Source organism: Antechinus flavipes, chromosome 2 (genome assembly GCF_016432865.1).
Source record: "Antechinus flavipes isolate AdamAnt ecotype Samford, QLD, Australia chromosome 2, AdamAnt_v2, whole genome shotgun sequence".
Taxonomy (NCBI): Eukaryota; Metazoa; Chordata; class Mammalia; order Dasyuromorphia; family Dasyuridae; genus Antechinus; species Antechinus flavipes.
In genome coordinates this window covers 636,732,865-636,758,867 of record NC_067399.1, presented here as the reverse complement: position 1 = coordinate 636,758,867, position 26,003 = coordinate 636,732,865, and the positions used below count along the sequence as shown (strand labels likewise).

The 26,003-nt window shown below is 39.4% G+C and overlaps 1 protein-coding gene across 2 annotated transcripts in view; it reads right to left on the bottom strand.

Moving 5' to 3' along the window:
• Positions 1 to 1,330: 1,330 nt before the first annotated feature.
• Positions 1,331 to 26,003, bottom strand: part of ANXA7 (annexin A7) — a 28,724-nt gene continuing 4,051 nt past the window's right edge. The window contains exons 2-14 of one of the 2 annotated variants that reach the window (XM_051982154.1): positions 23,790 to 23,844; positions 22,208 to 22,406; positions 21,193 to 21,303; positions 18,947 to 19,017; positions 16,895 to 16,960; positions 10,661 to 10,763; positions 10,099 to 10,193; positions 6,946 to 7,059; positions 6,576 to 6,746; positions 4,312 to 4,482; positions 4,151 to 4,226; positions 2,420 to 2,532; positions 1,331 to 1,787 (exon numbers count right to left, since the gene is read on the bottom strand). In XM_051982154.1, coding sequence (XP_051838114.1) covers positions 1,665 to 1,787; positions 2,420 to 2,532; positions 4,151 to 4,226; positions 4,312 to 4,482; positions 6,576 to 6,746; positions 6,946 to 7,059; positions 10,099 to 10,193; positions 10,661 to 10,763; positions 16,895 to 16,960; positions 18,947 to 19,017; positions 21,193 to 21,303; positions 22,208 to 22,406; positions 23,790 to 23,844 — 1,468 coding nt within the window. In that variant the 3' untranslated portion in view covers positions 1,331 to 1,664. The remainder of the gene's footprint in view (positions 1,788 to 2,419; positions 2,533 to 4,150; positions 4,227 to 4,311; positions 4,483 to 6,575; positions 6,747 to 6,945; positions 7,060 to 10,098; positions 10,194 to 10,660; positions 10,764 to 16,894; positions 16,961 to 18,946; positions 19,018 to 21,192; positions 21,304 to 22,207; positions 22,407 to 23,789; positions 23,845 to 26,003) is intronic. The other variant, XM_051982155.1, reaches the window with a different exon arrangement.

Sequence of the window (26,003 nt, the reverse complement as noted above, 5' to 3'; positions counted from 1 at the left end):
CGCTCCGGAGCCGCTCCGCCGGGAGCCGCGCTGGCTCGGGGGCCGCACGGAGGTCAAGGCGGGAAGGACAGCAGTGGCCGAGAGGAACTCTCGGTATCAGGAATTGCGGGTGGGGGGCCGACCGGGGGGATCGGAACAGAAGAATCTTCCTTGTCTTACCTGGTGGAACTGGAATCTTAACGCTTCTTTGCTACTATAGCAACCACCCGCAAGTCTCGCGAGACACCATTTTTCTCGCGAAACTAGGCCGACCCCAGAGCAAGCACGGGTCTTCCCGCATGCGCGGGGTTGGCTGGACTGCTGGAATTTGTGGTCCCAAGCTCTACCTTTCGGAGACCTAAGACCAAGGGGTCCCTGAAGCGTTAGCACTGAAATCATGCCTTCCCCGCGTTTCCCCGGAGCGCTGGAAAGCCTACATTTAGGTTATGGAGGCCCGCCTACTCATTTTACACTTGAGAAAACGGAGTCCCCGAGAAGTTGAGGGACGTGACGAGGGTCACCTAGTATGGCGGAGGAAGTAAGCTTTGAACTCGGGTCTTGCAGACTCCGGCTTCCGCGGCGCCCCCTAGCGGCCGCCCGTTCTGTTACTGTCAGACTAAACGCGGGGATCCCGGGCCCCCGCCTCCAGACAGGCTCCTTGGGGAGCGCCCTTCCGGACGCGGACTGGGCTCCTCCGCGCCCGCAGCTCGCCCTGCCGCTCAGCCCCGTTTCGGTGGTCCAGCCCCCACGGACACACCGTCCCGCCCCGCTCTTGCTGCCCTCCCCGTCAGCATGTGGTTCCCCGGGCATTTCTGTTCCCCACCCACACCGCCCTCCTGCTTCCCTCTCTGCTTCATTTTTGCATAGCCCACGGGAACCACGCTGTTCATTTACATCCTCCCTCGGGCCGCCCACCCGAGCTGGGCGCACAGTCAAGCCCAAAGAAACCAAGGCAGGAGCCCCGCTCTGCGAGGCCCCTGCAGCTTCCCCGGGAACAAAACACGCCGCAGGCTGCCTCCCTTCACACCTTCTCCTTCCCAAGTTAGGATTAAGCTGTGACTGGTTTTAAAGTTTGCTCGGAAATTGTGAGCTGTAATTCTGGTTTTGAAAAGAACAAGTAGGTGACATTTGTTCTGTAGGTGGAAAATGAGCTTGTAAACAAATTGCCATTTCACACAAAATAAGATGCAAATTACTATAATGATTTTTTAAAATACTTGCATTTTTAAAAAGTAGTTATAAAGTTGTCCCAGCTTTAACCGTTTAAGTGATGGCAGCACCCATCCATGGGTTTTACAGACCACATAACTTTTTAACATTGCTTGTCTAGTCAGATATGATTACGCAGGGCTGCACTGTAATGATTTTTATTTGTTCCATAATCTTGATTTGAATAAGACAGTAGTGGTAAAAGTTATGTTTCCCCCATACAATACATTATTATTACATCACTGTCACATCATGGCTTGACATTGGTTTTGTAAAGAATAAAAATAACATTCGAATTAAGGCAAGAATATAGCATGTGCAAACTAAGCACATTAACCCTGACGCTGTCCTTAATAAAAAGCACATTTGGTTAGGCTACGGTTGATTTTGCTGCATGCAGGATAGTTGTCTTCAAGATAGTGAGACTGATTAATTCAGTTTCTTTAAAAAACAAAACAAAACAGAACAAAATCCTCCTACTGGCCCACAATGGCCATGAGCAGGCGGCGATAGTCCCCACTGGTGTCACTGGAGATCATCGTTGCCAGGGTCTTCTGATACATCTGTGCAAATGTCTGTTTCACTTGCACAAGATCAATCTGCACAAAAGATGAAGGACAAAACTGTTAAAAATCAAGGCTGGCATTTATCCTCTTGACTGATAAAAGGGCTCTAATTTCAGATAAAGCAGAGAGGGAAAAATGTTCAGGGACATTTTTCTACTTGTACTTGTTTTATGACTAATACTAAGCAATGAAGGTCTGATTTGTAAAGAACAGATATCTCCAAAAATGTTATTATATTTTCACTTTAAAAGCCTTTGGATTTAGAAACAGCTGAAACAGATTTTTTGCACAAGTTTTTATATTAGCAAAATAGTAAGTGGTGCATCAATCTTTCACCTCCCTATAAATTAATGCACATCCCTACCCCCCTCCCCAGGGGGTAGCCTCTCAAAAATATGATTATCATTGTAAGTATTTTTCCTACAATGCTATTCTCTATGTATCGTTTTAACTGGCCTTGAACTCTCTCTAGGCAGGGAAGGTGAATTAACATCCTTGACCAGTGACCAGCTAACAGAGAATTTCCCCAATGTTTTATTGGGTTAACTTTCCATGACCTTGACTCTGTAAGAATCTCAACTGGCAACTTTGAACTAAGGGCACCAAATGAGGAATCCACCAAGCTGGAGGGTGACATAACCAGGTGGAAAGTTAGAAAGGCTTACTTCACTTCGGGTGACAACGATCCTCACAAGGGTCGAATCATCTGTGCCAGCCCCTTTCATGGAGTAGTAGAGCCGCTCAGCAAAGAAGGCTGGACGGTTCAAGGCACACTGCACTGTCAGGCAAAAACAACGCAGAGTTAGAGAGATTCTCCATAGCTATGCACAGGAATCTGACCCGGAACCTCTGATCCCTCTCCCCTACTCCTAGCCCAACTCCTCCCTCTGTCTGCTGTGGACATGTCCTCTCTTCTTTTATTCAATATCATCTCCTCATTCTGCATGTTCTCATTCACAGGTTCCCTGCTTCCCCGAAAGTACCCTTTGGCAAATATGTCCCAGTTCCTCACAGTTCTGGAAAGAAGATGCTAATTTTATATCTCAAGGCCGGAAATCTGTAGCCACTGCAAGTAAAGTCTTATTTAAAAGCAACAGCAACACTGGTTCTAAAAGCTACAGAGATGTCAAAAGTACACTGTTACTATCTTCTGTGTCTGAGAGCTAGGTATAAGGATCTAAAGGACAGAATAGTGAATTGAGCAGTAAGAAACCTGGATTGGTCTCTCAGCTTTTTAAAAATTCATTTTCCAATGTACTTGGGTAAGAGAGAAAGGGCTGTCAATTCTTGGAATAAACCTGCCAGACACATGGTATAATTTCCTGTGTTTGTGGTCACTACTCAGAACTAGGAGAGCCAAGCAACATCTTACACTCCCATCTGAGGCTTTCTCCTCAACAGTTTCAGAGGGCCAAGACCTGGGCTCAAGATCAGGATCTCTTTGCCAGAAAAGTTATGTGTCTGGTCTTTTACATATTGGCAAATCATGGACTCAACTATGAATCCAGTAAAGCCTTCTTTGGATTAGCTAAGGACCAGGGTAATTTTCTTTCCTAAACAGTTGTCTGCAGTGTTACTAGATGATGCAATGATAATTCTGGAAACTGAAACCAGAATAGATCAGAAAGCAAAGGGAATGAAGGCAATGCACCCCACGGTTTATAAAGCAAAATAGACAAGACAACATAAACTGAATATTAGAGCTAACCTAAAAAAAAAAAAAAAAAAAAAAAAACTTCGCAGCAGCAACAAAAATTGTGGGACTACCTTGAAGCTAATAGAGATAGTATTTTCAAAAAGGGAGGGTGGTGTTGTTCAGAAAGGTTGACTTACCTCCTATTTCCATTTTGGCAAAAAGAATTTACCACCTATGTAGAGTATTAGCTATGACCATGAAATGATATTTATAAAGAGATCTCTTTTCTGAGCGCTGAGGCTATATTTAGTAACATTACCTCCCTCAGTTCCATTCTATTGAGTAGAAAAATTCTATTCTTGTCTTACAGAAAGGTCCTGAACATCAGAAATTGTTTTTTGACGACAGCAATTTTTCAAAAGCAAAAAGATCCCTGGCCAACCTGTGGACATAATGAATGCTTGTGTATGTAAGGAACTTATAGTTCTGCTGCTTATCCCAGAAGTAAGTATTTCACATTAAAAACTGCCTTTACAAGTCAGAGTGAAAGTCATCATCAAAGACAAAAGGGCCAATAACTTCAAGAGTAAATATCAACAATTCACCAGGACCTCTATACAAAACACAAGGCTGGCTATGAATTCTGCCCAGAGACTTAACAAAGAAGCTCTCCTGATAAATTCCAATCTGCTGATAAGAACAGAGAAGTATGAACCCCATTCTCAAAAACAAAACAAAAAGCAAAAACACAAATTCTTACAGATTGTCTTCAAACCATTTTCTACATTTCCAGAAAACTCTCGGCCAATGCTGCTTAACAAATCTCGATTAGCGATCTGCAAATAAGAGTTAGAGGGATTAAAACATTTTCACATTTCAAATATAACCCAAGTCTTATGGGAGTAAAAAAAAGACTCATACTCTGGAATAAGCGTCCATGGTAGCTCTTAATTGAGGGAAGCTTCTTGTGGCAAGAACCATGTTGAAGGAGGATTCATCAGTTCCCAATTTCCCTTCCCCAGCTTGATAAAGACGCTGAGCATCTTCCTGAGCCATCTGATGATTTACATTCTGGTTTTCATCACGATTACCCTGACAAGGAAAAGGAGAAACAAGAAATACCAAGACTGTATTTTTAGAGGACAATGCCTCGATCACTTTTTGGTAAACTGCAATTACTATCTGGCAGGTGATGGGGCTACAAATACAAAAAATGAAACGGCGGCACAAGGTACTACATTTAGACTTAAGAAATAGTAAAAGTTAATTCACTTGTACATGTTTAACCTATATTGGATTACTTGTTGTTTAGGGGAGGGGGAAGGTGGGATGGAGGGAGAAATATTTGGAACACAAGGTTTTGCAAGGGTAGATGTTGAAAACTATCTTTGCATGTATTTTGAAAATTTAAAAGCTATTATTTTAAAAAATAAAGTTGTTGATCAAAGAAAAAAGTTAATTCATTGAGTTCCCCAACATAACTTTCATTTCTAAAGAAACTGTATTAGAGAAATAATACCTGAGTTATAATTTTTACATAACTCCATGACCTAAAAGGAAAACACCATAAAGGCATTAAAATGAAGTGGCACAGCAATAGCAAGATTATGCAATGATCAACGGTGACAGACTTGGTTCTTCTCAGTGGTTCAGTGATCGAAGGCAATTCCAATAAACTTTGTTTGGAAAATGCCATCTGCACCCAGAGAGAGAACTATGGAGATTGAATTTAAATTAACACATGCTATGTTCACTTTTTTTTCCTTTTTCTTCTGTTTTTTTTTTCCTCCCATGGTTTTTTCCTTTTGTTCTAATTTTTTTCTCCCAACATAATTTATAAGGAAATATAAAAAAAAAAAAATCAATATATATGTATAACCAAAAAAGTGAAATTGTAACTAAATCAAATATTAAGCTTGATTTATCACATTTATACAATGCCCTCAAAAAGAGATAATTATAACCCACTTATGACTGTCTAGTCTATGTGACTGTTGGCCATTTCTCACTTGAGATCCACATGAGTTCTTTTCACAGCAAGAAAATGCCATCAGATGGGTATGAATTCAGCTTCTAACTTATCAGCTTTGTAACCACCTCAGTTTCCTCATTTGTAAAATAAAGATAAAACCTATAGCACCTGGTATTGGAGTTTCTTCAGGCTCAAATGAAAGAATGTTTTAAGGTGCTTTGCAAACCTTCAAGTGCACACTCACAAAAAAAAAAAAAAAAAAAAAAGGAAAGAGGGAAGAAAAGAAAGAAAATACTAGTGGATCTCAAGGACTATCCATAGTTCTGCCTTACTTTCTCTACAGAACCAACCTCCGTCTTTTCCCCTTAATCATAATTCTCTGTTTGCAATGTTTTGCATCTTGTTCATGTGCACCATGCCCCTGCTCTCTGAATAGTTCTCAATTTCAGTTATTTGGAGACTCTTACAACTCACAGCCATAATAAGTTCATCACTAGAAGAATACTGGCATGGATCTTTGAGGAAGAAGCTTAAGGTTACTGAAATTCAGCCAGGCTTTCTTGTCCCATCCAATCAACCCTGAGAGATTATTAGTCACTACCACAAAAATTAAGTTATAGCCTCCATCCTCTGTCCATTAAATCCCAAGAATCAGGACAACAAAAGGGATGAAGGAGCTGGATTAAAGGACTTCAAAGATCTCTTCTAGCTCTGAGATTCTGTATTTTGCTAGAAAAGAAAAGTGAATCTCCTATTTCCCTGACTTTCTAACTCTGTCCACCTAATCCTTATCTCTTAATGCAATACTGTACTATTTGAGGATCCATAAAGCTGATATTTCTATTGAAGTCTAAGTTCTGATTCCATTATACATTTTTTAAAAAATACATTCTCATTCTGTCCTAAACAATTTTCACTTAAGTAGTGCTCCACTACTTCATTTCTGACTCCCAAGTGCAGTCGTGTCTGAATAAATATAGTTAAATGGTAGCTGGTTAGATGTGGTTAAATGGCAGGTGGACTGAATGAACAGAGTAAAGGCTCCAGTGTCATTGTCAAGGGCTTTAAACTGCTAAAGAGGACAAATAACTTAGGTCTGAAAAGAATAAAGGATAAAGGTTAGCCAAGGTACTTAAAGAGTCAGATACTATCTGCCATAATGAACCTTCTCCCACAGGCACCCATCAATATATCTTTGAAATCTTCTACTCACCTGACACATGGATACTAGCAGTCTTTCAAAGTGTCCTGAGGTATCTGATCGAATGTCTTTTTCAATATCTCGTCCAAATTCTGATCGGTAACAGTTGACAATATCTCGAATTTCCTGATTTGATCTTGTGCACAAAATCTCAATCAGTACTCTTTCTTGAGTTCCTGCTCCCTTTACAAAAATGAGGAAGGAAAATTATTGGTGGTGGTGGTGTTCTAAAATACTAAAAAGAAAAAAATTATATCTCATTGTTCAATTCAACAAGTTCTCTTAAAGTAAGAGTTAATTGACATTTGTTTCTATATTTACAAAGATAAAGGCAGGTTTGATATCTGAAATAAGATAAAATTTTCAGGATATTATACAGTACCTTCATTGCATTCCGTAAACTCCAAGCATCATAGTAGGTAGGTGGCATAAACAAGGCAAGGATCAATTCTTCCATATTTCCGCTTAACTCAGACTTGAGATCTTTGATTAAATCCTATTTAATTACAAGTCCAGAGTTTAAAAATGTGATCAGTTTTTATGGGAATTATTGAATGAGGTTTTCATAAAAACCCGAATTTAAGACCTAATTATGTACAAAGAAAAATATAAACACAAACATAATTCATTTCACAGATAGGTATTTCATTCAGTCACTCAATAAGCACTTATTAAAGCAGCCGGTCCAACACAATGGAAGACTATTAAGAAACATTTTTATTTACTAAAATAGAACATGCAAAGAAAGACACACAGGCATAATAATGATACACACAACAACTGGAGAACAATTCAGTCAGACAACAAATACTTGAGCACCTTTCATATGCAAGACACTAATCCGTTCTGTGGATACAACTAAGTTTAAGACATGATTTTTAACATTAAGATACTTACAATCTAGGTCAGGAGAGGGGTATGAAAATATTAAAAGATAAACAATAAGAGACAATAAAGCTCTCAAAAGAAATGTTTGATAAATAAAATACTACAGGAGTTCACTGAGGATTAGTCAAAGCTTTATGGAGTAAGACTCAAGGTGGGCAGTAAAAGATGAACAGGGATTAATAAATCAAGAAGAAAGTAGAAAACATTGCAATGGAGAGAAGTGTGAGTAAAAATAGATTATGCTGAGAAATAATGAATAGACTAGTGTTACAGGAACAGATTTACAGAAATAAAGTGAAGCCCAATTGCAACAGGTTGTGAAGAAGGTTCCCTATAATAATCTATAGAGACCACTGAAGGTTTTGAGAAGTTGAATACAGAGTTAGGGGGAATGTAGAAAGGTGGGGATAGGAGGGCTGGAGGAGAGTGGGAAGAGATGGGGGTCTGGAGACCAGCTAGGAACCATAGTAATGCTCTGGCCTATTAGGGAATACTATGGTTGCAGAGGGAGAGGAAGAGAAAGAACAGATATGAGAGTTAATATGAGGAAAGAAAACTCAGGGACCCAGGAAAAGCCAGAGACGAATAAGATTTCAAGCTCAAATGATTGGGAAATGATATCACTGACCAAAAAAAGTGAGTTACTAAACATCTCATCAATGAAATAGGAATAATAACAATTACACTGCCTATATTGTATAGTTACTATGAGGAAAATGCTTTAAAAACCTAAAATGTCATATAAATGTTCTTATTAAGGCAGAAAATGAACTGATTTCAGAGCAAGAAGACTAAATTGCATTTTAACTCTAAGATTATTTGAAATACCATGGTACAGGCCACATACATTTGCCACAGAAGTTCTCAGGAAGGGAAATAGGGTTGGGTTTTGGGAGAGAGAAATCAGGTCTTGACTCTTGGCCTTAGGACAACAGAGGTTTTTATGAGATAAAGTGAGATAATCCAACTTGATCAATATGTCTATGCTAAGGAGGACTAACTAACTAACTAACTAGCTAACTAATGAAGGATTTAGAATTCCAAATTGACAGATTGAGACTTGATAAGATAGACAGGTAAGAGGACAGATTTTTTTTTGGGGGGGGGGGGAGAAAGGGGAGGCACACAGATTATCCTTAAATCTTTCTCTAGGACAATGAGGAAAAACGCTCCCCAGTAATAATAAACCAGTGGTAATTATTGACCAAGAAAATCTTGCTCAATTATTTCTCAAGTGAGTAGAAAGATGAGTTAGGAGGCTAGTTAGAACAACTTTGGGGGCCTAACTATGAAAGTAGTTTTCATATCTCATAAAAGCCCTAGGGGGAAAAAAAGAGTATATTCAAGGTCTACAAGAATCTTTATAAGAAATGAAGGCTGAATAGTGGATAGGAAGACATAAAAAATAATGCAAATTGAAACAGATAGGTACAATGTCCTAGTCATATAGAGAACTGGTTTCAGAGATAGGGGAAATGGGGTTTATATCCTGCCATACTGTCCATGTACCATGTAACTCTAGAAAAGGTGCTTCAATCAGCCCTGAAGTCAGGAGGACCTGAGTTCAAATCTGGCCTCAGACATTTAACACTTCCTAGCTGTGTGACCCTGGGCAAGTCACTTAACCCCAACTGCTTTAGGGTGGGGGGGGAAAAAAGTTGCTTCAGCCTCTGGGTGCCCTTGCACACTTTTACAGACTCAGAGTTGCCAAGAATGTGCCCATCTGCACTGATGGAGATTTCCTCATCCAGAAAACCCTTAGATCAATAAAATCATAGGTTCAGTCCCTCTCCCTATCCTTAAACCAAGATGAACAGAACCAGAGCAGCATACACAATGACCAGAGGTATATTATATAAAACTATAAAAGACAAAACGGTGACAGCACTTTGGTTTGACTTAGAAGGGAAGCCAACACAAACACTTTCCATTTGTTGGTTGTCTTTTCATTTGTTTGGTTTTCGTCTGTTAAATGCTAAGGGGATTTTGTCATTTTTGATTCTTTATTTTGTATATTTGCTCTTTCTTTTCTGTTGATCAATATTAAGAGTTTTTAAAATCATGGACCCCAACATCTCAAGGGAATGAAAATTACACGTAACCCAGGGAATTATGGAAAGTGTATGGTGGGTTTTTGCAGTACGGTGCATGGCACATAGTAAGCACATGATAAATACTTGTTGACCTGACTTGAGGAAGGCTGCAGCAGATTACCAAGGATGACGTGCATGCAACAGGTCATATATGGCATCATCAAGTAGATGTTTGACCAGAAAAAGGGATGAGCCATCGTGTATCAAGGGAAGAGTCAGATGGTCTGAGCACTGCACTATTATCTGCAAAATATTAAGAGAATTAGGAGAAGGACTCCAGTATTTGATGGATCCTCTATGGAGGATTTATGGTCAACCATGAATTATATTGAAAGTATGGATGGACTATAAAATGCACTATGAGAGGAAGCATCCATTTCAGGGCTACAGCTCCCAAGAAAAATAAATATAATCCCTTGAACAATCTCAGGTCACAGTAGCACTGTTCTATGCAGACTAGTAAAACATTTTCCCTCAGATATAGACTTCATCATTACCACCATGTTGGGATACTGGGTCTATTTCCTCACTGAATTTAAAAATCAAACACGTACCTTTCCATACATGGTCTTAAAAGCTGCTTTAATCTTCTGTCTTTGATCATTGGAGCGATTGGCAACAACATCCACAATTGCTTGCTCATCAGTCCCTGAAAAATCACATACAAAGATGTCAAGAGGAGTCTTTCTTACTATATCTTAGTTTGCTTAAAAAGTGCCCACTAATTCATGTGAACGCTTGGCTTGTGAATTTATAAAGCTATTTTTATCTTACCTTAAGCAGCTTTAAGTTAACTTGGGACAGACAGATGGCACAGTGAATAATAAAGCACCAGGGCCAGAGTTAAGAAAACCTAAATTCAAATCTTTCCCCAAATGCTACACTGGCTGTGTGACACTAAGCAAATCACTTCACCTCTGTCTGCCTCAGATTTCCTCATCTATAAAGTAGGAATAATAATAGTACCAACCTCCCAGAATGGTTGTGGGGATCCAATGAGATAGTAATCATAAATGTCTATAAACAGTTTTAAATGGTTAAATGGCACAATGCCTGGCTTGTGTATTATTATTTTAATTTGTTGAAGATCAAAAAAAAATCTCATTTGTTCTTTACCAAATCCTTTCATGGCCTTTCGGAGAATTTCTGCATCCTTTACAGCATCAAAGTTGGCAGCAGGTCGGATGGTTCCCTGAGTACCTTGAGTCATGGCTGCTGGCTGGGAAAAAGAAGTACAAAAATCAAATAGGGCAAGGAAGCTCAATTACATTAGCAGGCTATCCAACTTGTAAGACTCTATAGAGTCGGTTTTCCTTATCACACTAACAGGTAAGGGAATGGGAAGAAGGGTAGAAAAAAGATTCAACTCTAACAGTGGCTATGATTTAAAGATTCAGGGTCAGGGAGTTAGTTCTGGATTGGGGGGCAAATTTTTGGTAGAGATTCTAAATGTTAGCATTAGGAACATTCAGGAAACAAAATTAGCCTCTTCCTAATGTGTTCCACTATTCCAAAGAGACACCCTGCAAATTTTGGGTATGGGATGATGAGCTTTTGATCCTAATTAGGCAAGTCACTTAGCTTTTTAATTATTTTTTATTCTAGACAAAGAACATCAAGTAAAATGAGTATTTCTACATACAGAGCAGAACAGAGAAAGAAGATAGTAAATGAAACTGAATCTCTATTATATAGGGCTAGCTTTTCTATTCAAGGTTGACCTGCTTATTTGTAAATTATTTAGTCTGCCTGCACCTTGGTTTCCATGTTGGTAGAAATGGGAGTGGGGTAGGGGAGCAAAAAAGAGACTCCTTGCTACTGGCTAGTGCTTAAACAAGATACTTGGCAGAACTCAACCTAAAAGTGGGACAAAAAAAAGCTCTCGATATAGTAGAACATAGATCTCCTGGCATTAAAAATTAATAATAAAATAAAAATCTCCTAACTTGCTAAGGAAAGGGCAAGGAGAAACATAACGTTGCAACCACTGGGCTTCAGATGAGAAACATTATAACTTTGTTCCTGTAACTTGACTTCATTCAATTCTTTGTATGGGGCTCTGATGAGAAAAAACCCAAACAGAAGAATGCAAAGAAGCTGAGCAGGCAGTCTTTAAAAATTATGAATTTACCTAATACTTGGATAGTTTTATGGGTTTAAAGTTCAAAAGCTGATATGGGTATACCTTTAACATGCTCCCTCTTCCAGTCAATCTATCCCCCCAGGGTCTTTCTGACACCTGGGGGGCCTCTCTCCAGCTCTTGGGATGGTATAGAAAACATCCAAACCCAGAGACCGTCTCCTGGTTTCTCCTTGCCCTTCCTCATCCCTGGCCCACTTTCCTTTCTCTTTCTGAGTACGCCCTTACACCATTTTTTGTGCAATTTTTCATCAGCAAAATGTTGCAGCCTACTCACCCCCACCACGTACATTTAGGTTGTCCTTCCCCACAAGCTTAAATTCTCACCAACTGTGAATGACTCACAGCCATTTGCCATCATTAGAATAATATGACATTAAAAAGATGGATTTTTGCTTTAGGAAGAAGCATGGGAGCATTAAGATCACTGTACGGTTACTAAAGACAATTTAATTTCTTTTCTTTTATTATTTTGAACCCAGCTCACTGTATCCACACCTGGCTCTTATAGTGGCAATAAAGCTCCTCTGAGGCAGTAATATCAGTAAATCCTAAGTTTACTATACTGTATATCAGCTTCACAGGGTATCAATTGTGCATCAGTCAGGACAAAAGGCTTTTTCTGGTGTAGATGCTTTTGAATGATTCCAGATCTTAACTGGAAGGCCTAGAAATGTGTGGGAGCTTGGGGCAACAGGCATAAGAGGTGCAGACATGAACCCCATGAACATCTGAAGGACCTCGCCTTCTATAAGGCATCCCTCTTCCATTTGGTTCCTACACTAGAAATCTCCTCCAGCAAGGGCTTTGTTTGTTCTGGTCTAGCTTTTCCTCCCAAGTTTGTGGTCCTCTTAAAATATCAAAGTCGCTGCTTCACGGGGGTAAGGATATAAGGATAGCCTACGATTATTAAGGTTTTGGAACCTAAAATATCAATGGGATTACCAAGAAGCACTTAGGTCACAACCAATAGGAGTGAAGATTAATGAGGAGAATTCCCCAGTTTGGGAAGTTATTGAAGAAAAAAAAACCTATTGTCTACACTCTATGTGTCGACTATTGTCAACACTCTTTTTACAGGAATTTCTAAAACTCTTCCCATCCATTATTACCCAACCAGGAAAGAAAGAAGAATATGAAACGCAATTAAAAGTAGAATGGCTATAAGGCTACCATTCCATGTCAAGCTCTGATATATCAGCCTCTCAACACTGCTCTCAAAGTATCAATGGAAAATGAAAACAACAGCTAGTACTTTAGAGTTGGAAAAGAAAGTCCTTTATATGTTATCATATTAATTCCCAGAAAAACTCTGAATAAAGCAGGAATGTCCCTTTTGAGGATGTAATTATCAGCAACTAGAGATGTGTCAGAGGTAAGTTTAATCTCTTAGAATACAATTAGACAAAAATAATGCAGCAGGAAAGTCCCGCTTTAATGCCTCACCATGGCATGGCAGGAACTCTGGGAAAATAGCATCAGGCTCAGAAGGAGTAAACTCTGATAGCTCACACTCTTCACTAAGGTAGAAAGGTCCAGCATACAAGGCTCAATAAAGACTGTCCCAGGGCCAACCTCGCCAAAGGCAGGGAGACAAGCTAATGGATTTTTCTGGCCACGGTAAATCTGGGCTTGTGATATCTATCAGTAGAAGGCTTATAAGCTGACAAAATCACAGCTCTCAGAAGTGTTGAAGGAAGGACTGCTGTCCTCCCGTTACCAGAAAGTTGGCCGCCAGGCTAATGGATCATTTTAGTCACACCAACTCAATAACCTGCCCAGCAAGACCAATATAGAAGGGGTCCCATTTTGATCCACAGTGGAGTAAATGTAGCCCCTGCAGAGCTCAAACACAAATAATAGGCTGACTCCCTTCATAGCCCAAAGTAAAATGGTATAAAGCCCAAGAATTTATTAATGTGTCATGAACTGGGCCAGGTGCTGGAGATACAAAGTGAAAAGTGAAATAGTCCTCTTACATCTATTGGAAGAAACACAGATATATTTAAATACATACAAAACAAACACACAGTAATTTGGAGGGGGAAGCACTAACAAGTGGAATGGGGAGGAGAGATCAACAGATCCTCCACGTAGAAAAGTGGCACTTGAAAAAAGTCTTGAAGGAAACAAGGAATGCTAATTAAGTGGAGATGAGAAAGGAGTATGTTCCAGGCATAGAAGAAACCCAGTACAAAAGTGTGGGGTTGCTGGGAGAGTCTGGCTGGACTGGACAATAGAGTGTAGGAAGGGGAGTAATGTATATAAGACTTTCAGGTAGTTTGGGACCAGATGTCAGGATTTAAAAAACCAAACAGAGGAGCTTTCAATGATCCTAGGGCAGGAGAAACTTAGGATTCATGAATTTATTTTTAAAAAATATTTTAATAATTGCATATACACACATACACACATGCATGCATGTTTGTTTCCTTTGTAATCCTATGTATTTTATATTAGTGTATTTATAAACATTATTTGGAAAAGGATTTTACCACACGTATTCCCAATACAAATTAGGTAAAGAGAGTTATTATTCTAGAGGCAATTAAGAGCCAGAGAAATTTCCAGAGTAGGAGAGTAATATGGTCAGATTGTATGACGTGGAACAAGAGAGACAACTGTTTTGTGTATAACAAGAATTATCTTCCTCTCAAATATCCACAAATACTTTAAGACAGCAGGAGAAACTGTCATTCTCACCTCTGTCATTCTTCCTCTCAAATTATTTAAATTAGACTAATCTGCTATTATGCTTTTGTTGTCATTGTTGTTATACTCATTGAGTCATGTTCAACAATTCAGTTTTCTTGGCAAAGATACTGGAGTGATTTGCCATTTCCTTCCTCAGCTTATTTTACAGATGAGGAAACTGAGGGAAATAGTGTTAAATGACTTGTCCAGGGTCCACGGCTAGTAAGTGTGTGAAACCAGCTTTGAACTCAGGAAGATGAGTCTTCTTGACTCCAGGTCAGGCTCTCTGTCCACTATAGTGGCCCACAACAGTATGCTACAGCCCACAAAAGCCCCATGCTCTGTCTGCACTGGAGTTATAAACAAAACAGAACCACCAAATGCTGAGACAGAAAGAGCCTCGGCCAGATTCACTGCAACCCACCAGTCACTACAGATGTCCCTGTGGGACATCTTGGAGTGATAGTCATAGCCAGGCTCCATGTCTCAACATTTTCCTAATGGGATGCTCATTACTTCACAAGGCAATCCACAGAAGAAAAAGTCATGAATCTGGAGCCACAAAATGTGGATTCCAATCCCACCTTTGGAATTTACCATCTGGTGGATCTATATATCTATAAGAGCCAGTGACTATTTCACCACTTGGAGTCTTCTCATCTATAAAATTATGAGACCTCCAGGTCCCTTCCAGTTTGAAACTCTATAAGCCCATAATCATTGGGAAGTTCTTTAGGTTGTACCAAAATCTGGATCCCTGCAAGTTCCACCAACTAGACAGAGAGACCCAGTGATCTTCCTAAACCACAGATCTGTGTCACTGTCACTCTCCCTACTATTCAACAATTTCCTGTGACTCTTTATCACTTCCAGACCAAATATAAAATGCACTGTGGCATTCAAAGGCGTTTATTACCTGCACCCACAGCCCTACCTTTCCAGTCTTCTTATATATCTTACACCACACACACTCCCCTTTCATGCACTTTGCAATCCAGTGGCACTGGCTTCCTGGCTGTCCCTCAAACTAGACACTCCCTTTTCTGAATCTGGACATTTTCACGGGTTGTCCCCAGTGTCTGGAATGCTCTCACTCCTCATTTTCGCCTTCTGCTTCCCTGGATCATTTCAAGTTCCAGTTTCCTACTCCAGTCCCTCCTCCACTCAGTTCTGATCCTATCATTCCACTTTATTCAGGAAATTTAAGTGGCTCCCCATTACCTGCAGGATCAAATACAAAATGCTCTGTCTGCTACTTAATGAGCTTCATAACCTGACCTCTTCCTTCTTTTTCAGTCTTCGAACATTTGTCTGCGATGTGATGACGTAGACTTCTTTGCTTTTCCTAATCTTTTCCCAACTCTGAACATTTTCAGAGGCTGTTCCCAACACCCACAATGTTTTGCCTTCTCAGTTCTGCTTCCTGATTTAACACTAAGTACTACTAACTTTTTCCTAGCTAGTGACTTCCTTTTGGGAATATTTCCTGTGTATCCTGTATATTTACCTCATTTGTAGGCAGTTGTTTACATAGCTGTTTGCATAGTGTTACACACACACACACACACACACACACACACACACACACACACACTCACTCAGCCTTTTAAACAGTGTGTTCTTTTAGGACAGGGACTTTTTGAGATTTTGTATCTTCCTGGTTTAGTACAGTGCCTGGTACAGGATAGGGCTTAATAAGTGCTTGCCGATGACTTCCCTGGACTCGTCTGATACTTCCTTGTGTAGATGTCCTAGGATCTTAAAGGCTACATGAAGGGAACACAAGAGTGGGGAGGGTCCCAACTCGCCGACAGAACTTCACACATGAGTCTGGTGCCGGACTGTGCCCCAGCTGAGATCTAGAGTGACAATACTAGGAAAGACTCATCACTCAGAGGCAGGTCAGTCTGGGCCCTATGGCAGCTCCTGAAGCTTATCTATTCAGGTGGGGAAAGCTGCCAAGGGGTTGGTAGAGAGAATACCTGTTCTGAAGAAAGTACAGCTCTTTTGAAGTGATAGTGTAGGCTTTAGATTGTTGTTGTTGTTTGGTTGCCATAATACACAACTCAATTGAATTTGGCATCTAATAAAACCTCAGGGTTTCTCCCATGGATTGATCTGTTGCTTAGTCATTCTTCCCCTGTATTGTACATTCTAAAGCCACATGTAGGACTATATCCTTTCCTCTATTAAACGAGATTTGGCCAGGTGTTTCAGGTTGGAAAGGACTCTCTGAATCCAAATTCTGTCATTCAATCCATCAGTTTTGGTATTAACAACTCCATCATCAACTTAATTAACAAACATGTCGTCTACACGTTAAGTGCAAAGATATAAACCAATTTATTTTGTATCTATTGACTTATTAATGTACTCATGCAGATTTTCTTTTAAAATGAAAGATTAACAAATGATCTTTTTCAGAGACACAAAGGAAAGCATAAAAGGCACATAAGGATAATTCTGGAATATAATACTTCAAAAGGCCTTTAGTGCATAGAAAAAGCCTTACTCACTTCACTGTTATAATCCAAAGAAATAGGAGAGAAAACAGGACAGGAAGGAAAGAATTCAGGACTGATCTGAAAGAACAGATGAAGTTTATAAAACAGAATGGAAGCACATAATCATCCTTCTGGGAATAGTACCAGAAGACTCTAAATTCCCACAAACAGCCCAGTTACCCAAGTTTCAAGGTTATGTTATTATGTCTAAAAATGTAAATTTGATTAATACTTTAGGCCTTGCCACAGTTCCTGTGAGGTAGACACAGGTCAGAACCATAACAGGGCACCCGGGGCTTTGTTCTATATGCTGAAATCCTGGGGGGTAACAGTTCCCATCCTCCACCTCCTGCTAGGTCCAGAAGGCTGAAAGGCCGGCTTTCTCACCCAGCCTGGGGACTGTCATTCCACCCCTTTACCCCAGCTTCTGTGGCCCTCACAACCCTCCCCAATGAAGTTACACCCTCCCAATAAAGTTGGAGCAGGCCGACTCATCCCGTCTCCAGGTGAGCCAACGGACCTGGGAACCCACTGAATGGTGAGCGAGGAAGGGGACAGAGTACCCTCCCCCATCACACCCCCAGTAAACTCCATGCAAGCTCTCCCCCTTCTGCCCTCCTAGGAACTGAGAGCCTTCCTGGAGGACGGAGGAAAGATCACTTCCCTGAATGGGGAGTCAGAAGACATGAATCTGAAATGTTACTGACTGTCTGTGCTACACTGGAAATGTCTCTCTGAGTCAGCATTCTGATTTGTAATGAGAGCAAGGCCCCTTCCTGCTCTGAATCTAGAACAGGTGCAGAACCTCTTCCTTTCCAGTTCCTTTTGTCTTGTGAAACTCTGCCCCGATAGAGGGACCTGCGTGGTCAGACCTTGGGCAGAGCTCAAATACAGCCTTGGGACCTACTAGCTGTGTGACCCTGCACATGTCACTGAACTTGTCTGCCTCAGTTTCCTCGACTGTAAAATGGAGATAGCAATAGCACCCATCTCTGGAGCCTGTTCCCTTCCCTTCTACCTTCTTCTTGGCAGCCGCTTCTTCTCTCACATGCTCTGGCACATGGGACGGGGGAGCGAACCTTTACCTGGGACACCATCACTCAGAAGCTTACCTCTCCTCCTTTAATATTCACTTCCTGACCAGATTTTTGTTACTGTCATCTAGGTACCTCCAGCGACTCTTCTTGCCTCCCTACATATTTCGGCCCCAGATCACAGGGTCTCCCGCTCTGACCTCCCACTTTCTCAAACACCTCATGTCTTCTGCCTCCAAGCTATCTTAATCACACAGAAGAGCTGTTATACCTTGGATTTTTCTCTGCCCTCTCCTGCCAAGAGAAATTGTCCTGTATGTAAGAATTCCTAGTTCCTCTGGGAAGAGAGAGTATTGCTACCCCCGTTTGACAGATAAGCAACTGAAGCACTGAGAGGTTAAATATCATGTCGATGGTCACACAGTCTACATGTGATAGAATTGGAATTCAGAGCAAAGCCTGGTGTAGTCTCTTTTGAATCATACAGCAATAAGTCTCCAAGAGAGACTTTCAGTAGGCATCTATCCCATTATCCGGCATTTTTACAGAAAATGGAGCTGTACCTGTGACTTCACTGCTACAGAGAACTCCCAAATAAGGAAACTCCCTCTACCAATACAGCTCTGCACTTTCCTGGTACTTATGGAGAGCTGACTAAGTTCCAGAGAGGTCAAAAAATGTGACTAAGATCGCACAGCCAGTTTATATTTGAATCCAGTTCTTCCTGCTCCTAAAGCTGACTCACTCTCTACTATCCAACGTTCTCTCGTCTCTCCCTGTGATCGCTTCCCAACAGATACGTTCTGTCCTCCTAACCTGGTTGGCCTTTGCCTTAGGATCAATTACGAGGTTTCCCACATCTAACTGGTCTAGGATGGTTTGATCTGACCCACATGAATATGTTTACAACTGAGTCTCTGTAGATACTCCAATTTTTCTATATTGTAAACCTGTCAATGGCAGCAGAACAACATTACTTTTTGCTATTCCCCAGTTACCCTTCTGCTGGAAAGGGCAGGTCCCCAAATACCTGATTAGGGTAAGGAGCAGGAGCTTGGCCACTAGGATACTGGGAAGGAACTTGTCCTCCGGGGAACCCACCTACAAATTTAAAAAAATAAACCATGTAACAATGCTTTAAAAATGGGTTGCTCTTCCGAATTACATTGATCTGTTTTTACATGCAATGGGGAGAAAATAAAACAGTAAATAAACTACATAATTAAATAAAAAAGACCCCCTTAGGGGAAAAGTACATTGGTTATTATATATATTGTATAGTGGTAAAATCAGGGTTATAATTACACACCAAAGTAAGGTTGGGTTTTGTTAGTTTGTTTGTTTTGGAATATGCCGATTGAAACTCCTTACCAATCTGTCCCTGAACTATGTGCTCAATATATGAACTCAATGCTCCATTGAGCCCATGTCCTCAAGAATTAATGCTTTTAAAATAACGGTTTGGACATGTATACTATTTTATATTTAATTTATACTTTAACATATTTAACATATATTAGTCATCCTGACATCTAGGGGAGGGGATAGGGGGGAAGGAGGGGAAAAATTAGAACAAAAGGTTTGGCAATTGTCAATACTGTAAAATTATCCATGCATATAACTTGTAAATAAAAAGCTATTAAAAAAAAAAAAAGAATTAATGCTTTTCAGGACAGCCAGGTGGCACAGTGGGATAAAACACTGGCCTTGCAGTCAGGAGGACCTGAATTCAAAATCCAGCCTCAAACATTTAACACTTACTAGCTGTGTGACCCTAGGCAAGTCACTTAACCCTAATTACCTCACACCCCCCCCCAAAAAAAAAAGAAAGAATACTTTTCTCCAAACTGTGGATAAAATCTTAATTTTATCTGAGGAAAGATCTAGATTATTATTTTCTATTGGCCAAAGGATGGAAGGGAAATAAGTATTGAAGGAAAAGCAACTGGGCAGTTTGTAGTAAAGTTGAGAGATAGTTTGTTTCTAAACTTGGAAATGTTTCATTTGCTTTTTTTAATAGAAAACTAATTTGACTCTCATTTATTAAAAATTCAAAATTAAAATTTTAGAGCAGTTCATAATCCTACAAACTATGCTAAGAAAAAAGATTTAAAGGTTCACTTGAGATATTATAACCTTGACATATAATGATGTCCATTTAAAATTTTTCAAATTAACTATTTCCAGCCATATGAAAAGATGCTCCAAGTCATTATTAATCAGAGAAATGCAAATTAAGACAACTCTGAGATACCACTACACACCTGTCAGACTGGCTAGAATGACAGGGAAAGATAATGCGGAATGTTGGAGGGGATGTGGGAAAACAGGGACACTGATACATTGTTGGTGGAATTGTGAATACATCCAGCCATTCTGGAGAGCAATTTGGAACTATACTCAAAAAGTTATCAAACTGTGCATACTCTTTGATCCAGCAGTGTTTCTACTGGGCTTATACCCCAAAGAGATACTAAAGAAGGGAAAGGGACCTGTATGTGCCAGAATGTTTGTGGCAGGTCTCTTTGTAGTGGCCAGAAACTGGAAACTGAGTGGATGCCCATCATTGGAGAATGGCTGAGTAAATTGTGGTATATGAATGTTATGGAATATTATTGTTCTGTAAGAAATGACCAGCAGGATGAATACAGAGAGGCTTGGAGAGACTTACATGAACTGATGTTGAGTGAAATGAGCAGGGCCAGGAGATCATTATATACTTCAACAACAATACTATATAATGATCAATTCTGATGGACCTGGCCATCTCCAGCAATGAGATGAACCAAATCAATTCCAATGGAGCAGTAATGAACTAAACCAGCTATACCCAGAGAAAGAACTCTGGAAGATGACTAAGAACCATTACATAGAATTCCCAATCCCTCTATTTTTATCCACCTGTATTTTTTATTTCCTTCACAGGCTAATTGTACATTATTTCAGAGTCTGATCCTTTTTGTACAGCAAAATAACGGTTTGGACATGTATACTTATTTTGTATTTAATTTATACTTTAACATGTTTAACATCTACTGGTCATCCTGCCATTTGGGGGAGGGGGTGGGAGAAAGGAGGGGAAAAATTGGAACAAAAGGTTTGGCAATTGTCAATGCTGTAAAATTATCCATGCATATAACTTGTAAATAAAAAGCAATTAATAAAAATAAATAAATGTTTTCAAATTAAAAAGAAATATTTAGGTTAATAATTAGGAAATATTTTAGGTCAAAATAATGTAGTACAGCTTTTTGTTTGGTTACAGTAAATACCTACCTGGGATCTGTATCTGTCCTGGTCCACCAGCATAGGATTGGACTGGGGGTTGTGGGTAGCCAGAAAAACCAGGTGCGCCTGGTGGGACTCCAAATCCTTGGCCTGGAGAAGCTGTAGAGAAATAAGTTCAGTAATTATTATGATAAAAGTCATAATTTCAGAGAAAACACTGAAAAAATTAATGACCAAAATGCATTCTAAGCAAGGACTACACATAATTAGTATTCACCCTATCAGTTAAATGAAATTAAAAATGCTACTAATTGATAAATTTAATTACCACATCATTGTGCATTGTTTTTTAAATATCATATACAAAGATATATGCATGTATATGTGTAAATCCATACCTACATGTTTATTTTAATAATTTTCTTTACTAATTTGCCTCTATATTTTAAAAATATGAATTCTTAACCTTCTACTCCATCAAATTGTGAGCTCTATGAAGGCAGGGTCTAGTTTTGCTTTCTTGGTATCTTTGGTGTTTGGCACATAGTGGGTGCTTAATAAATGCCTGTTGACTAACTGAGGTCGGCAAACTTAAATTTTTTTTGATATATTTCAATATAATTGATTTTCTTTGTCATCCTCTATCCTTTATTTTATACATTTAAGAATGTGATCCTGAAAAGTCCCTGTTTTCATAACAAAGGGAGTATATGTGACATTCAAAAAGGATTTTGGAACCCTTGCTTTAGACAACGGTGTCTTGAAGCTTCTACCTAAAGCCTTCATTCTAAAGATCAGGCCTGTTTTATTGGAAATTGATGCTTCTTAAGATCTATTAAAAATTATAATAAAAGAAGGAAAAGAAATTGCTCTTTTAACCATGAACATTGTGCTAATTTTGCTCCCAACAATGCTGAAATCAGCTCTCTATTCTGACTGCTTTTTAGGAATCCCTATCCCACATTTATGATAGCTTGACCACAAACAGGAAAGAAGGGAATGGGGAAAATAAGGAATCTAGGACTCTACTCCTAGATCACCACAGCCAAGGTGTAAAACTTACCTCCAGGGTAGGACGGGGCTCCTCCTGCTGGCGGGGCACCAGCATACCCTCCGGAAGCAGGGTAACCTGGGTAACCTCCAGGTCCGGGGAAACCACCAGTTGGGGCTGGAGGATAGGCACCTCCTCCCATTGGGGGAAAGCCAGTAGGATAAGGATACTGACCAGCAGGAGGTGGAAAAGATGCCTCCTGACCTGCAGGCTGAGAATCAGAAAATCACCAAGTGAATCTGTGCTCAAGTAAAGCCGAGGCATTTAAAAAGAATATGAGAAATGTAAAAACCCTGGCAACTTTCTTAACAGAACAACAGACACCTTCTACACTCATGTTCCTGGGCTTCTGATCTATCAAGACTAGGTCAAAAATAATTATCTTGGGACCAGCAAGTGATCAATTTCTCTCGGGCCTCAGTTTTTCCATCTGAGGCACAAGAGCCAAGGTTCTCTGCTATGGTTAGGGTATCTTCTAGCATTGGTTCTGACTTTTTGGACTTCAAAACCCTGACCTTTTGCTGGATTCTTCTCTATTCTCCCTCTTCATCCTTTTTCCCTTCTCTACCTACCCTATTTTTCATCTTCCTTTTGTGTATTTTTCCACTATCAGAATGTAAGTTCTTTGAGGACAGGGGCCATCTTCCTTTTTTGCTTGTATTTGTATCCCCAGTGCTTGGCATGGAGGCTTACACACATTAAATATTTAATAAATGCCTGTTTCCTTCTTTCTTTCCATTGAATATAGTCCTGGGGAAAGAATAGTTTTCATATCCCCCAAATCTAAAAATACAGTATAGGATCCCCCGCTCCTCCGGGGTAATAAAGAAGGAATTCTAGAGCTTGTACTGAAGAAAGAACCTCCCTTACTTCTTTCTTTACTATTTTTAGTGGCTAGGGGAAGTGGGAAGGAGAAATATACACTAATTTGAAAATGTAAATAGTAATTGCTTAAAATAAATAACATTGATGATGATATTTAATAATTAATATTGTTAATATAATTAAGTTAAAATTAAATAATTATTTTTAAGAATGAAAACACTATAGTAGAGGTCAAAAGTTCTAGTTCTGATTCTCTTATGGCCTTAGATGAATCATTTTACTTTTCTAGATTTTGCAAACTTGGAAGTTGAAGTAAGACTCTCTGCTTTGGTGGGAATAGTTGCCCCAGGGTTGACAACTATGGACACAATCATGACTCTCATCTCTATCGGATACATTCATAGCGGCCAATGTGTTTCCCATCAGATTACAGTATCCTAAGTTCTCTTTTTGTTCTTGGCGGTTGGCAAGTCTACCATTGGTGTGAAGTTGAAATGTACAAGGTCAATCCTATTCATTCCTTTAGGAATATAAACAGCCTTTAACATCCCAGAAAGCCACAGGATGGAAACTGACAAACCCGTTTATAAAAGTGATCACAAACCCTCAACTATTACTGAACCACTAGGAAGGGGCCTTTTAAGTTCCCTATGACACAAAGGGTTTTGTCAAGATCCTTTCATGCTCGTTAATAAAAAAGAAATGATCTGGAAGAAGTTTGACTCTCTTCTCCATCACCCCCTCCCCATCCTCTGGTAGTGATACTTACAGGATATCCAGGGAATGCTGGGTAGCCCGTAGGAGGGTATCCTGGGTAAGACATTCTGGAAAAGAAAAATTTTTCTCGGTAGTTTCTTAGAAGGTATAAAATCTCTAGAAACATATATGGCTTGGATTGGGTTTTGTTTGTATTTTGTTAAGAAACACATTTTTCTTTCAAAACTCTGGATATTTCATAAAAATTTAGCCAGCCTTAAGCTCCAAATGCAAGGGTAGCATGAGAGCCTCAGCTATGTAGTGAGAATGAGAAAGCCCAAATTCATAGATCATAGAATCATAGATACAATGTCTGTATTAGATAAACACTACAAATGTTCAACAGTTAACCCTAGAATTAAATAAGGAAATGAGCAGACTGGATTATTTTAGAAAATTGTTAAGTTCCCTTATCAATACCAAACTTCTCCCATAAATAAAGTACATCTTGGAATATTAAAAAAAAAAAAAAAGAAAGAAAGAAAGAAAAAAACAACTCTGGGCATTTAAGCTAAATTGTGTGTCTTTGGGACTAGGGTTCAACCTCAGTTTCCTCATCTGTGAAATATTGATTTTAAGATCCTTGAGGTCTGGAGTTCTATGAAAACTGGGGATACAAATTTATTCTATAGCTGACTCTCCATTATTTACATTTAATGGAGGAATGGAGCAGTAGTTATCTAAAACAGCAATAATTTCTTTTCTAGACCTGTGATTTCATAGGTAGGAACTGGGAGTTCCTCTGTAGGGAGAAAAATTCCTTTTAATAATACAGCTCAACCACTACTTTGCAAGTTAAAGGTTTTAAGAAAGATTAAGTGACTTGCCCAGGATCACATAATCAAGATCTATCAGAGCAAAGATTCAAATCCAGGATCCCTGGAAACCAGCATATGCCTTTTATCAATTACACCTGCTACTTCTCAACCCTGAAATAATTTATGCAATATTTGACATTGCAAATATCAGAGAATATTTATTTTGACAGGAGATTTGCTTCCCTGCTTATCCTTGGTTGAGAGTAATACTGGAATTATTTTAAGAACTTCCTTCTCACATCCCAAATGATGACAGAAGGGAATTTTCTGGTTGCTAGAGGCAGGGAAATAGCCATATGTGAATTGCCCACTGTGATCCTTTATGCCAAAGAAAAGTTAGCACTGCTTCTGGAAAAGGAACACTAATAGACTGCCTCATGGCTCCATTCAGCATCCCTTAACCTCCTCCCAACAAAACACTCTCCTCTTCCCTTCATTCTTTTATAAGTGTTGTCTTTTCCCCCAGGATATAACTTCTTTGAGGGAAAGCAGTTTTTTTTTTTGTTTTGTTTTGTTTTAACTTTTCTATTTGTCTCTTTAGGGTCTGGAATGTAGTAATCACATAATTAATGCCATCTTTCATTCATTCACCATGCAGAAAACTATTTTCCTCGAAGTTTAACAATATTTCCTTTTTTTTGCATTTGCTTATCTCTACCTACCTCAACCTAGCACAGTGCTGGGCAATATTAGGTTTAAACATAATATTTTCACTCTTTTTGTTATTGTTTGCTTGTATTTTGTGTTCTTTCTCAGTTTTTTTTTTTGTTTCCTTCTTGACCCGATTCTTCTTGTGCAGCAAGATAATTGTATAAATGTGTGTGTGTGTATGACTTAATATATATATTTTAACATATTTAACATGTATTGGATTACCTGCCATCTAGAGAGGGGGATGGGAAGAGGGTAAAAATTTAGAACAGAAGGTTTTGCAAGGGTCAATGTTGAAAATTTATCTATGCATATGCTTTGTAAATAAAAAGCTTTAATAAAAAATTTTAAAGCTTTTTAATGAACAAATGAAAGGTTGGAATGGCAAAAAGTCTAAATTATTAGTTCATACTAGTATGGTGAATCAAACTCATGACTATTTCTCCCCTTAAGCTCCAACAAATTCCCATTTTCCTTCATTAGTGGTCTCCTAAGTGTCAATCATTTTTGATCCATCCTGTTCCTTCATTCTCTATAGGCACCCAGTCATCGATTCTCCTTTCAAAAACATAGCCATTCCTTTCATCCTTTCCATTCCCATGACTACTTCACTAAATGCAGGTCCCTGTCACCTCATGTCTAGGTAACAACAGAAAACTCATCTGTCTGTCTCGATTTTTTCATCTGTCCGATTTATGGGGCTTCTGCCATTAGATTAATCTAAGACAGTGTTTTCATCATGTCACTCTCCAGTTTGA